The sequence below is a fragment of the Spermophilus citellus genome, assembly GCF_964194105.1.
Source record: "Spermophilus citellus genome assembly, chromosome: 4".
NCBI lineage: Eukaryota > Metazoa > Chordata > Mammalia > Rodentia > Sciuridae > Spermophilus > Spermophilus citellus.
In genome coordinates, this window is record NC_138185.1 from 41,669,174 (window position 1) to 41,682,990 (window position 13,817).

A 13,817-nucleotide genomic window follows, 5' to 3' on the forward strand; every position below is an offset into this window, starting at 1 on the left:
AAATGATGGTACTCTCTTCCACGAAAGAGTAAACGACAATGCACATATGGCATTAAAACACAGTCTGCGTTAACACAGGATTATTCTTTCTGGCTGGCATCATGAGTTATATTTATCATTATGAAAGGACTCTGATAAAAATATGTGATTGAATATGGGTACTGACAGTTTTCTTCTGTTGTCCCTGCTATCGTGGCAAGAGGGTTTTTCTAGTGGGGCTGCATGATACATGTTATTGGGGCTGTCAGAATTAGCAGGTGGTAGAAAAGACAGTGAAATAAATTAAACCTTGTTCATAAAGTACTGAGAAGCCAATGGGAAAGCCAAGCTCAGTGTTCTGTTGTCCAATCTGATCCCACATAAATTTAATATTTCACACTTGTGGAATTCCACAAGAGGCCAAGTCAAGCTGCACAGATAATCCTGACTTAGTCATGAGAACCCACAGAGAAAATAAACACAATGGAAACACCCACAGCAAGCTCCAGGGACAGTACAGACAAAGCACAGAATCCAGAATTCACTGGCCCGAATTAGATCTTAGCAAAGTCTATTTCACCAAAACTCATGATGCTCAGGACCTCCTTTGTGTGGCTTCTGAAGGAATGTTGATGCTAGGAAATCCTTCCATAAAAATCACAATCTTACCTCCACTCTTATAGAGAAGTAACACTAAATCGCTGGTTGACAAAGTCAGTAACATCAAGCTAAAAGCTCATGATGCATTCTTATTGCAAACTGAAGGACACAAATTGAGAGCGTGCCCTCCACTACTTCAAATTTCCTGAGGCAGGAGCTTTGTCCAGCAATTTCATTTACATAGCACACCTGTAATCATTTTCTTAAACCTCTGACCTATTTCTCTGAAATAATAAGCTTTTTTATTGTTATTTTGTTGCTGTTTTGCCTGAAGGGATTACCAGAGAGCTATTATAAATATGATCCACAATATAAGCCAATCATTTGGATGGAAGTTGTTTTGACCTTTTCAGGAAAGATGACGGGCTACAGTAACATTTTTGAGTAGATCTAACTTTGTCATCAGCAAGTGACCCCATGCCTTTGTCAAATGAAAGCTGAAGTCTTAAGGTAGTAGACTGCTTCATTTGGAGCCCCTCTCAGAAGGTGGCCATGGGTGGGAGAGGGCAGGTCCAGGCCCTCTAACCTGGGCTTTGGTTAAGGTCTCAACTGCCCAAAGGGTTTGGAGCTAAAAGAAAATACACAGACCTCTGATCTCAACCAACCCCTTGTATAGGTCAGGACACTGAGGCCCAAAGATGAAGGACATTGCCCAACGTCATTAATGTCACCCAGACAGGAAAGGGCTGGGCCAGGGTATGATCTCTCCTTATAAGCCTCCAAACCAGGTGCCACTGGCCCCTCTGAGAGTCTTAGCATCATCTGTACAGAATTCTTGTGTCTATTAATTTTAAGAACCTACTGTCTGATAAGCATGGAGACAAGAAACAGGCACAGAAAAATAAATATTCTTTAAAAAATTTCTAGTTTCCTAATTCTATCTTTTACAACACCAAAAACAGTAGTATATCACCAAGAATGCTTGAATATTACACTGTGTTCAAAATCAGCTGGAGAGTTTTGTTTGGTATGGTTGTTTTTTAATATAGAGTCCTTGATGCCTCCTCTCAAATATTTGAATCATGAGTAGTAGGAGAAGTATTGGAATTTAGTTCTCCTCAGGTTGTGGGAATTAGTACATTAGATGTAATGCAGGAATTTTAGGAATGATGCTTTATTGTAACAAGTGCTAGCTCTAGAAGACGTGATGACATTACTGAGGAAGGGCAGGTGTGGGAACAGAAAAGGACATGAGGGAGGAAAGCAAAGAAGAGGGAGAGAAGGAAAAGAGAAGGAACAAGGGGAGGAAGGGGAAGAAAAGTGGGAAGGAAGGAGGAATGCAGGGAGGAAAGAAAGAGGGTAGAAGAAGGGACAGAGGAGGCAAAGGAAGGGAATGAAAGGGAGAGAAGACAGAAGGGGAGGAAGGAAGGAAAAACAGAGAAAGAGAGGGAGGGGCAGGGAGGGGGAAGTAAAAGGGGAATCAAGGCAGAAGTTTTCTTTGAGCAGTTGAGACCTTAACCAAAGCCCAGGAGCAATGAGCAAGGACTTTAATTATGATTTTTTTAACTTTAGGTCTATTGTTCCAAAACAAGGATCCTACAGAAATGAAAGAATGTTTAAGGATACTTTTCTCAGGTTTGATAAAAATAAGTATTTGCCCATGTATCAGAGAATATGTTTAATAATGCTAAGTGAAGTTAGCCAATCCTAAAAAAACAAATGCCGAATGTTTTCTCTGATATGAGGTAACTGACTCATAGTGGGGTAGGGATGGGGAGCATGGGGAGGAATAGAGGAACTCTAGACAGGGCAGAGGGGTGGGAGGAAAAGGGAGGGGGCATGGGGTTAGCAATGATGGTGGAATGTGATGGACATCATTATCTAAAGTACATGTATAAAGACCAAATTGGTGTGAATATACTTTGTATACAACCAGAGATATGGAAAATTGTGCTCTATATGTGTAATAACAATTTAATACATTCCACCTGTCATTTATTTTTAAAAAAATCAATAAAAAAGTTTTTAAAAAAGAAATTATTATATAAAAAATCACTTAAAAAAAGACAGAAACTCCATGAGGAATAGAAAATGAGCATGATTTTGTTCCTATTGTAACCCATGTTCTCCCTACTCTCACCTCTCCTGGTCCTTCTCCAGGACCTCCTGCTGAGCTTCCAGGACATTGGTGCTACTGTTGAGACTAGCAAGCTTCTGCCTCTGCTCTTCTGTCTCCAGGCCCAGGGTAGAGCGCCTCTGCAGAGCAGAGTGCCTTCTCTCCAGCCTGGCCACTGCACGCTCCAGTGCCTCTCTCTGCTGCTTCTCCCGTGATTCTAGAATCTCCTTTTCCTTCTTCCTCACTTTTTCTTCCTGTCGTGCCACATTAGCAGTGAATTCAAAGGTGGCCTGGAGCTGCTGCAGCTGGCTTGCACTGGCTTGGTATTTCGCGAGCTGCTCTTCTTTTTCTTCCATTTCTTTTTCTACTTGATAAAGAGTGTTGTCTAAGCCCAGAGGACCTCTGTCAAGGATTTCAAGCGCTCTCTGCTTTTCTTCCAACAGAGCTGGCAGATGAGTTTGCAGGAGGTATTGTAGCTGGCGTTCTTTACATTGCAGCCTGTACTCTACTGGCTTTATTTTCTCTAAATCTCTAGCCACATGTGAGACACTTGTGACACTAGCATCATTTTTTGCTAACCACTTAGATTGCTCCTCATTTTCACATTTTAAGCGCTGGAGGGTTTCCTGCTCGGCTAGGACTTCTTTTCTCAGGAGGTCTTTCTGCTGGACCAGGTCTTTCTCCAAGTTAGCTAGTTTGACAAGCTGCCTTTTCTTGAACTCCAAGAAATGTAGGTGAGCTTTTTCCAGATGCTCACCATCTTCCTCCTCCCCTCCTGCCCTGGCCTCCCTGGCCCGCAGGAGGGCTTCCCTGATGTCTTCCAGGTCCCTCTTCTCCTCCTCTGCCCGTTGGACCTCACTGCATTGCAGCAATGGAACCATCTCTTGTTTCTCTCGCAGCTGCTCCTCCAAGTGGGTAACAAGCAGCACCTGCTCCTTCTCCTGCTCCTCCAGTCTCCTTTTCTCCAGTTCTAGCTTGGTGCACTGTTCATCTTTTTCCCGCTGGAGACGGTCCAGCTCTTGAAATATCTGAATCTTCTCGGCCTGCTCACTGTTGTTGAGTTCTTGGAGCCTCTGGAGCTCCTCTTTGACACGCAGAAAGCTTTCTTCCTCTTGTCTCTTCTTCTGCAGCTCAATTTCCTGCTGCTCTCTCAGCCGTTCCTCCTCAAACCTTTCCTTCTCTGCTAGCAAATCCTTGAGCTTGTTCTCAATGTGGAAGCTGCGGCGTTTGAGGCTCTCCTCCTGCTTGCGGATTTGGCGCTGCACGATTTCTGTCTCTTTGCGCTGGGTCTCCACCTCCTGCTGCATCCTCTCCAGCTCCGCCTTGTCTGACTTCTGCTTTTCCTCCATTTCTTCTATGAGTTTCCTACAATGCAGACATTAACCGATCATTATTTGATCACTATGTTAAATGTTGTTCTAACTTTTCCCTAACTGGAATGTTCTAAAAATGCATATGCAACACAAAGCCAAATTCTTCATTAAAATAAAAGAGGAGAAAGTGTCCTTCTTTCAAATTTTCAACAGCATGTCATCTGTCCAACATATCTGCCTAGTCTCCTGAAGTAGCCTCTGATATAATTTCTTTGTAGAGCTTAGAATCATAATGTGTTATGCATGATATAATTTTAAAAGCCCCCTGAGCTCAAAGAGAAAGAACCATGTCCAATTTAAATTTAAATGTGAATAATTTTATTCAGCCCAATGACTAAAACTTAAGACATTCAGTAACAAGATGACATTAAAATACTCATGCTGTCTTTAACTCTTGGAATTCGAATATCAAAGTAGAGATAATAATTCATTGTTTCAGCTCAAATAACTACTTGCTACATAGTATTTAATCACTAGTTTAGGTAAACAGTAATCATCAAATGGCCCCAAATATTTGCTTATTAATGTATAACACTGAAAATAACTGGAGTCTCCATTAGAATGCTGGAATGCACAATTTTAGGGGTTACATGTGTGTTTTCTCTTAGAATACAAAATCCTCACTGGGTGCTAAATCAGATTTTAGGCATTGGCTTTGGCCTCCAAAGCAATGATACAGAATAAGATTGTGTATACATGGGCCTGATTCTTGTCTCACCAAACATCTTTCCTCTATGTTTCTGGAAACTAAACTGATTCATTTGTAACATTTACAATCCAGATTCTAGAAAATAAATGTCTAGTTTAAAGATTCCCTATGGCCTTAGCTTCTACTCCAATATTTATCCACTTCTTCGGTTGTTAAATAGGATGGTTAAAAAAAAAGAGAGAAAATAAAGTTTTATCAACAAAGACTATTTCAGAGCATATAAACAACTTACCAAATCAATCAAATAGCCAAAAACACACATCCCTGGCCACATCCCACAAAAGAAAAGTGAGCAAAACAGGCAAATTATAGATGGGAAAATACATACAGACAAACAATATAAGGAAAAGTGTGTGTAAAATGGAGAAGTAATAAGAAATTTTTGATCTTGCATTCATTCTCTTTGATTCTTTTGGCTTTTTAAAAACTCAAGGAAGACTATTGAGAGAAGACATGTTTTTGAGTTAAGCTGAAACAAATATATATTTGGTGTACTAACCTGGTATATTAAATCTGCTTTCTGACTCTACTCCCCCTTTCTTACAAGTATTTGAAGATAAACTGCTTAAAAAACTAGAGCAGGGAGGAAGAGCAGGAGGAAAAGATTAACATTAAACAGAGATATGAGGTGGGAGGGAAAGGGAGAGAAAAGGGAAATTGCAAGGTAATGGAGGGAGACCCTCATTGTTATACAAAATTACATATAAGAGGTTGTGAGGGGAATGGGAAAATAAACAAGGAGAGAAATGAATTACAGTAGATGGGGTAGAGAGAGAAGATGAGAGGGAAGGGGAGGGGGGATAGTAGAGGATAGGAAAGGTAGCAGAATACAACAGTCACTAATATGGCAGTATGTAAAAATGTGGATGTGTAAACCGATGTGATTCTGCAATCCGTATTTGGGGTAAAAATGGGAGTTCATAACCCATTTGAATCTAATGTATGAAATATGATATGTCAAGAGCTTTGTAATGTTTTGAACAACCAATAAAAAGAAGAATGGAATAAAATCATAAGTAAAAATAAAAAAAAAAACTAAACATGAAGTAAACTCAAACAGTTTAAAAGAAACCACCTACAGTCATTATACATGTAAACGACAAACAGCAAGAGAGAGGGCTGAAGCAGACACATAGGAAGTCAGTGCAGGCAGCAAACACAGGAGTAGAACTCAAACCCAACATGCCTTACCTTTTACTTTCTAATTTTTCAAGTTCTTCACGCTGTTGTCGCTCAAATTCAAGTCTAATAACATCAAATAAAAATAAAGTCACTTTTCTTAAAGTACTTTTCTCTCTCTTTATACATTTACATAATACAAAGCATCAGTTTTCCAAGTATTATTTTTAATTACCATGGATTAGCAAGTTTAAAACACATTCTTTGCTCTATGACTATAATTAGAAATTAGATGTACTTTTGGGTGCTTGAACACAGACTAAAGATAACAGATTTGACTTAAAGAAAAACAAATGAAGCACCTCTGAATTTTGAAAAGAAAGAATTAAATGTAACTTGTAAATGATAAGCATGTCTACCCAACTAAGTCACTGATGAGTATGTAAAAATGGAGAATCTCTACCTTAGACAGATGGGTCCTTTTATGGGGAAAAGACTGCCAGGGAAGTAGAGAGAGAGAGAGAGCACAGATATCAATTAAGAAAATTTAGCAGGAGGAAACATCAGGAGAAAAGCAGTAAGTCACTTATAAAGACAAATGCCATGCACAAATTGAAATGCCTTCTTATAAATATTCCACTTTCCAACAATTTTATAAAGTGAAACACTCCAAAAAGTTCACTGTTCTGTTTTGTGCACTTCTCATGCTAATCATAGTACTCATAATAACTGAGTAACAATAATCATTGTTAACAGCAGTTGTATTTTTTTTTGTTTCATAGATTGTTACAGTACATATAGGTTCATCAAGATCCTCCTATAATTAATGGTTACATGACAGAGGATTTACTGGAGATTAGGAGCTTGTGACAAAAATTCACACTGTGGTAGAAAAACAAAGTAATGCAGGTTGTTGGGAATTTTAAAACTTACTAAAATATTGAGAGCACAGGTTGGCTTCTCAAATATTAATTATTGTGAGGTTTCACTATTCATATTAAACAGCATGAACTATAATTCTTAAACTTACACATTTTCTTGTTATGTAGGAGCAGAGAAATACAGGTGAAAAACTGAACTATAGAAAAATTCATTATAAATTGTGTTCCTTGGATGACGTGTAAATCCAGATTGGCAATAGAGTTACTTTTATAATGATCAAACATTTCAAATAGATCTCTTTCCAATTTAATTTGGGCTGTTTTTGAATGTAAGATATGTGGTTGCTTTTGTAAGCAGGAGTTATCTATGATGTAGCAGGTGTTGTGCTGGTTTACATATTAAGTCCCTTTATCTTCCCAGGAAACATTAAGGGAGGAGAATATCGCCATTTTACAGAAGAAGAATCCAAAGCTCATATATGTTAAAGAACATGTCCAAAGTTGTAGTGGTAATATGTGGGGAGCCAAGATTTGAATCCATAACACCATGCTTCCCAAACACCCTCTATTGACTCATTTTAACAGAAGTGTTCTATTTTATGGTATAAAATAAATACACTAGCTAGGCACAGTGGCACAAGCCTGTAATCCCGGCAACTCAGGAGACAGAAGCAAGAGAATCTCAAGTTTGAAGCCTCAGCAACTTAGTGAGACATTAAGTAACTTAGTGAGACCCTGTCTGAAAATAAAAAATAAGAAGGGGTAGGTATATAGATCAGGTGTCTGTAAACTGCCCTTGAGTTCAATCTCTAGTACCAAAAACAAATAAAAGAATGAAAAAAATATTAAAACCTTCTTTGAAACTTGGTAGAGTTACATTTATCCTACTGTCACATAATGATAATCTGCAGCTTACTATAAATATTGCCATACAAAAGAAGTCAGTCACATAAATATGAAGCATTTGCCATCCATGGAGCCCAGTCTAAATTTCATTATGTTACATAGGTACAAGGCTTCATTAAAATTAAAATATGATCATTCTCTTTTATTTAACAACAAACAGAACCTTGGTCAACATTTTCAGTTTAGTATGTATAGACATAGTTACCAAGCAAACATGTCTTAATGAACAAAATACTTTTAAAACCCAGAGAATTACCCTAATACAATTACCTTTATTCACAATTTTAATTTTCTGTGAATAATAGCCCATCAGTACACACTGCTTTGACAATGTCACATGTAGGTGGCACTAAGAAAATGTTACCTTGAGAGATGAAAGTGTGGATGAAAACCTCCCATCTGAGGATTATTTCCAAGATACAGGTACTGTGATTGACACTCAGCATGTACCGCCCTCATTTTGTTTTCTCAACCTTGGAAGGTTGATGCATTTATCACCCTTATTTTACAAAGCAGGAAGCTGAGGCTTAGCGGATATGATGAGTAGAGTCCAAGTTTGCTAGTAAATCAGTGCTGCAAACCACTACCACTCTTGCTAAGAAGCAGCATGGCCTCAAGGACTCAAGGAGGTCATAAAAATCTGAGTTATAATAGCTAATGTGACATTTTAACTGAGCCCCTACTTGGAAATTTTAGGCAATGTGGAAAGCCAGAGCGTACAGCAGTCTGTAAAAGAGATACAGCCTCTGGCCTGGTCTGTGACAGTCTGTGTGTCATACACAGAGACAAAACTGATCCCAGAATCTAGTGGGACCTAGAGTCAAGGCAAGCTCCCTGCTTGTGCCATTCTTTCTTTTTCATGATCTGGGAACTCAAGAAATTCTCAATAAAACCAGATCTTGGTTTGCTGAGGGAGGAGTGGAAAGAAATGAAGCTGAACAAAACAACAGAAGCCAATCAGGAAAGGACACTGAAAGTTATATTAAAGATTTTGAACTTAACCCTAAGGATGTCAGCAGAAAAATATCTTGGAAAAGGGTTGTTGAAGAACACATACACTGGTTGTTTTGTAGAGAACACATGGAAGGGGAGCAATATGTGAATTCATGAGACAAATGAAGAAACTTGTAGTAACTTAATAAATTAGGAGACTTCTAGGAAGGCAGGATACACTATTTATAATAAGGGATATCCAACTGGAATAAAGAAATGAACATATCTTGTGATATGCAGGAGGTCAAGCTGACAAAATTCAGTAACTGGTTGAATTTTGGTAGGGGTGGTGACGAGAAAAAAAGGGTAAAAGATGAGCCTCAGGTTAGTGGCCTGGATTCAGAAAGTGTGGAAAGGAGGAACATAACCACCAAGAGACTGAGCTAAAGGGTCAGCAAGTCTGAATAAAAATTCCAGTGGTTGTGAGACCACACATGAGTTACTTAATCTTGGATGTTTCATTTTCTTAGAAGTTAAAGGAAAGAACAGACCCTACCTAAGAGGGTTGTGGCCAGGATCAAGTGAGAGGACACATGGAAAATATCTGTTGGCACCTGTGAATGTTAGGTGTTCTGAGTCACCATCATGCTACAGTCTACTCTCGATGTTACAGTGAACTAAGGTAGGAAGGAGAACTGGGGAAGGAGGCAGTGTGTGTTGGGGGAGGAGGGAACTGTAGTATGAGCAGTAGTTATGCTAGTACTTAGGGTAGATGAACCCAGGACAGTTGTTAATGCCCATTGAAGCTACCAACCAATTCCCTCCACAGTTAGCACTGCTCTGAGTATTTAAGACTTAATTCCCACAATGCCCCTACTCTGCCTTCTGGAAGATAAGCGCAGTTTCACATATGTTCAATCCAACAATTCCTAAGGGTCATCCAAATTGAGATGTCCAGTAGGCAATGGAAGACCAACAAAGACAGCTCCTCAGGCCCTTATTAAGGATGGGGATAAAGACTTTGAATTTGCCAGAGTGGGCTAGCAACAGAAGCCACAAGAGGGAGTGAGGTTACCCAGAACACACAGCAGAATGAGAATAAAGAGGCTTAGTGCAATGTCAGAAAGACCACTTCTCTCACACACACACACACACACACACACACACACACACACACACACTGTAGTGATGGGCAGAGAAGGCTGGGTCCTCAAATGAGGCTAGAGGTAAGCAGTCAGACACACACAGACATCAGGAAAGAGGAGGTCCATGAGAACACACAGAAGAGGGTACTTCCAAAAAGAAAAGGAATCAGTGGTATTAAATGATTCAGGAATTTCAAGTACAAAAGAACCCAAGGAGCACCCCTTGAACTTAGCAACATGGAGGTCACTGGTAATCTTGAAGCAACCTTTGTCAGGTTTAGGGCAGACTGAAGTGGGCTGAGAAATGAGGTGGAAGAATATGGAGGCTGTGAGTATATATGCGGTAGAGAGTTTTCTCAGTGATTTTGCTTGTAAAAGGGATGTAGTAATTTTAGGAAGATAGATGTTCATTTTAACAGATGAAAGAAACTTGTGTCTGTTTGATCCTAGAATAAACAAGCCATAAGGGGGGTGGGGAGGAGGGAGAGGAAGAGACAGAGAATGGGTCGAAAAAACTGGGAGGAAGCAGAAAATATCTGATGGTCAGAGGTTTCTAAAATAAGAATAATAATGACTATGGGCAAGGGATTTGGAATTAGTTTGGTTCAGATAAAATCTTGGCTCATATGTGACCGTGGGAAAATCTCTCAACCTTTCTAAACTTGTTTTCTCACCTACAGATGGACTAAGAGGGAGGATCCAAGGAGGAAACACATAAACACTAAGATGTTAAAAAAATATTAACTATTAATTCCATAGGATTCACAGTACAGGTAAGAAAGTTACCATGAGAAGGAAAAGGGGGTGTTCTGCCACTGGGACAGGAAGGGAGGGATACAAGATAAATGTAAAGCAGAAATGGGATTTGAGGGTGCTGTTCTCTTAGGAAGTCTGTACTCTCTGTGCAGTTAGAAACAAGGTCCTAAAAGTGAAGAGACATAGTGGTGGAGTTAAAGGTGTAAAGGTGAAGGACACTATTTATAATAGGTGATAGGGCAGTAGGTAAGGGAACTGATATCAAAAACTGAAGGAAAACAGGGCTGGCTGGGCATCAGTCAAGCTTTGAGATATGGGGGAGAAAGTTCAATGGTCCCAGAAGTGGGACCCAGGAAAGTATAGAACAGAAGAACCATCTGAGCTATTGGGAAGAGGATGGCCCAATTGTTGGCAGAAGAACTTGATTCGATATTAATCAGGAAATATTAAATGAGGACAAGACTTAAAGGAAAGAGTAGGAAATCAAAGACATATCCAGAATAAGTACTATCTAAGAAAAATGTTGCAGGATGGGTAATCCTTACACAATCATCCAAGATAACAGCAGGACATAGAAAGATAGTGAAAGACTTTGAAGGAAGTATCTGGAAGGGGAGCAGATGACAGGTGTAAGGAGAGGCAAAGAGTGGGACAGGCAGATGCCACACAGATGAGAAGTGCTCCACAGGGCAGAGGAAGCAGCTGGGAGCACCTGGGAGGAGGACCTTAGAGTCTCTGGTTGATGAAGTCACTGGCTTTCCTTAAAGAACACTTTCATTTCAGAACACTTGCCTGGGAATAGAAAGGGTGATAGAGTCTTGGATTCAAGGCAACTGCCAACCTCAGATGCTTGAGGCTGCAGCTTATGGCCCCTCATGAAGGGTAAAATCTATTGAAATGCAAGATCCAGAGTTCAGAAATCAGATAGAAATTCCCATTTTAATTCTTAATGAAGAAGTATGGCTTCATTTCTGAGACCTGTTTCTGAATAGGGAAGAATTTGGTTGTTTTCAACTGAAAGCAGTATGCCTTTGGTAAACAATGAGTAACATTTCCTGAAAAAGAGAATAACAACTAAAAGATACTTAGTCTTAACTTAAAACAAGTTCACAAACAGTATGAGGAGAAAGTCATAATTATAAAGTTAGGGGTTGTATTTTAAATATGAGGGGATATGAGCTGTGGCAGATATAATGTAAGTATTACATATTTACTAATTATACTTTAAAATAACCCATTAAATTATTTCAAACAGCACACTACAGTAGATTGTAAAATGTAAAAGTGTCAGTATCGAAAAAGTATATAAACTATAATTGTATTCAAATGTGACTTCTTTAAAAATAAGTATAATTCACTATCTTTTCTGGAATTAACATGGCCCCAAATGCTAATTTCCCAAATGGTATAATTAAAAGGAAAACAACAAAAAGATAAAATTTTTGTAGCTGTTTGAAGCATTTTAAAATGACAGAAGTGCACATATTGTGTTAGGTCCAACAAAAAAGCTCAGCATACAACCTATTTTTATCAGAAATACTCTCTTCTTTTCATTAAAAGACATCTAGCATTTTTAGGTATAACTGCACATCTTGCAATTTACATTCCTGTTATCATTGGCAATAGAAAAAACAAGGGGGGGGTAGGAATTTCTCAGCTCACACCATTACACTGAAAGTGAGACTGTGATTAGGAAGGAAGGAAGGAAGGAAGGAAGGAAGGAAGGAGAAATGTAAATGAACTAAAAACATAAATATTTGCAACCTTGTGGTGTCCTGATGGTGGTTAATTTGGTGCCTCTGATACCATTTCACTTTCTAAAAATAGAAAGGTGACTCCCCAAGTCCAGCCAGCACTTCATTGAGAATGGATAGGGAAAGTAATGGAGTTGAGCCCCAGCACATCAGGCCTGGAAGGGAGATCTCAGCTGGCAACAGAGAAGAGCTGAAGCAGTCATAGTGGTAAAGTCCCCTGCATGAACGTTTTACTCTATTTTCTCAGCAGATATTTATCAGGTATGGAAAAATTCTTGGTCAGTGGATAGACTTGGATTTTCATTAGGGACTTTTAGGTTACAGTCAATGCAGGATAGATTTCATGGGTATACAACATGTGCAGTTTGTGACTGAGCTATATGGGTCCCCTACACTTGATTCTCTGCTGCTGCCATCTTGTAATTCTTAGTAACGGTGGAGCCAGAGGCTCTATGTTTTCATTATGTAGCTGTTTCTGACCACACACATGCTTTCTCTGAAAGAACTATGGGCCTCCAGCCTGGAATGCTTGGTGGGACTCCTCAGTTCAGATTCTGATAAGGAATTAGAAAAAGTCTAGAATGCAATGGAAGATGGTTTATCTTTCCCTGATCCTTCACTGGGTCTAGGTTCTTAACACAGTGGATTCTACAATAGTTTAGGCCAAGATCACTGACCTTCTCAACACCCTATAACCCCTCAGAAACTTTCATTCAGTCTCAAATCATCTTACAATTGGGAAAATCCTAAGGAGACTGAGACATCTTAAAGATTAAAGAAAAAAGTTTGGATTTCGGTGCTGGTGTTTGTGCTGGTGCTATCCAGTCTGACGTTGAGAAGCTGACATTCTATAAATGATCTAAAAAGCTAAATAACAAGGCAGATACTCATCAGGGTAAGCTTAGAGAAACTGATCAAAGAAAGCATCTGGCCATTCATTCAGTTGTTGATTCTTTATGGAAAGGCCTTACAGTCCTTCCTCTGGGTATCAGCTCTCATGTTAACTTTCACTAGCAAGCTAAGAATAGCTGCTTTGCAAAGATGACTACAATTTCTATACCACTCACTCTAAATCACCCTTTCAAACCACTGCCAGGTTATTTTCCATGTCACATGTCAGGATATACAACAAGAAACTGCTGACAACTACAAATCAGAGAATGCGTATCAAGATGTAGGGGGAGAGGAAGAGTTTTCAAAATCAACTTAATATAGAAGATTGTGAAATTAAATCCTTCTTAGCTAAAAATTGATAGTTTATAACATAAAAATCAAAGGTACTCTGGGAATAGTTTTCTAATGACCTTTCAATTTCCTACTCTAGAAAGTACTAACACTTGCCAAAGAGCTAGTCTTAAGTGTTTTGTATTTCAAATGAAAAGTACCCAAAGAAACAATGATTACTTAAAAAAAAAACAGTAAAATTTGATACCATAAGCGTTTTCGTTGAGTCTGTTTTCAGTCTATTTCTTATAATAGTGGTATCTCGCTCTAATAAAACAATCAGAACGGACATTCAGAGATATTTCCAATAAAGCCCTAATAT

The 13,817-nt window shown here is 39.0% G+C and overlaps 1 protein-coding gene across 4 annotated transcripts in view; it reads right to left on the reverse strand.

Moving 5' to 3' along the window:
• Positions 1-13,817, reverse strand: part of KIF16B (kinesin family member 16B) — a 311,644-nt gene that overhangs the window by 106,536 nt on the left and 191,291 nt on the right. For 2 of the 4 annotated variants that reach the window (XM_081289710.1, XM_081289712.1), the window contains exons 18-20: positions 6,360-6,392; positions 5,969-6,022; positions 2,720-4,060 (exon numbers count right to left, since the gene is read on the reverse strand). In XM_081289710.1, the coding sequence (XP_081145836.1) occupies positions 2,720-4,060; positions 5,969-6,022; positions 6,360-6,392 (1,428 nt within the window). The remainder of the gene's footprint in view (positions 1-2,719; positions 4,061-5,968; positions 6,023-6,359; positions 6,393-13,817) is intronic. The other 2 variants (XM_081289711.1, XM_081289713.1) reach the window with 1 other exon arrangement.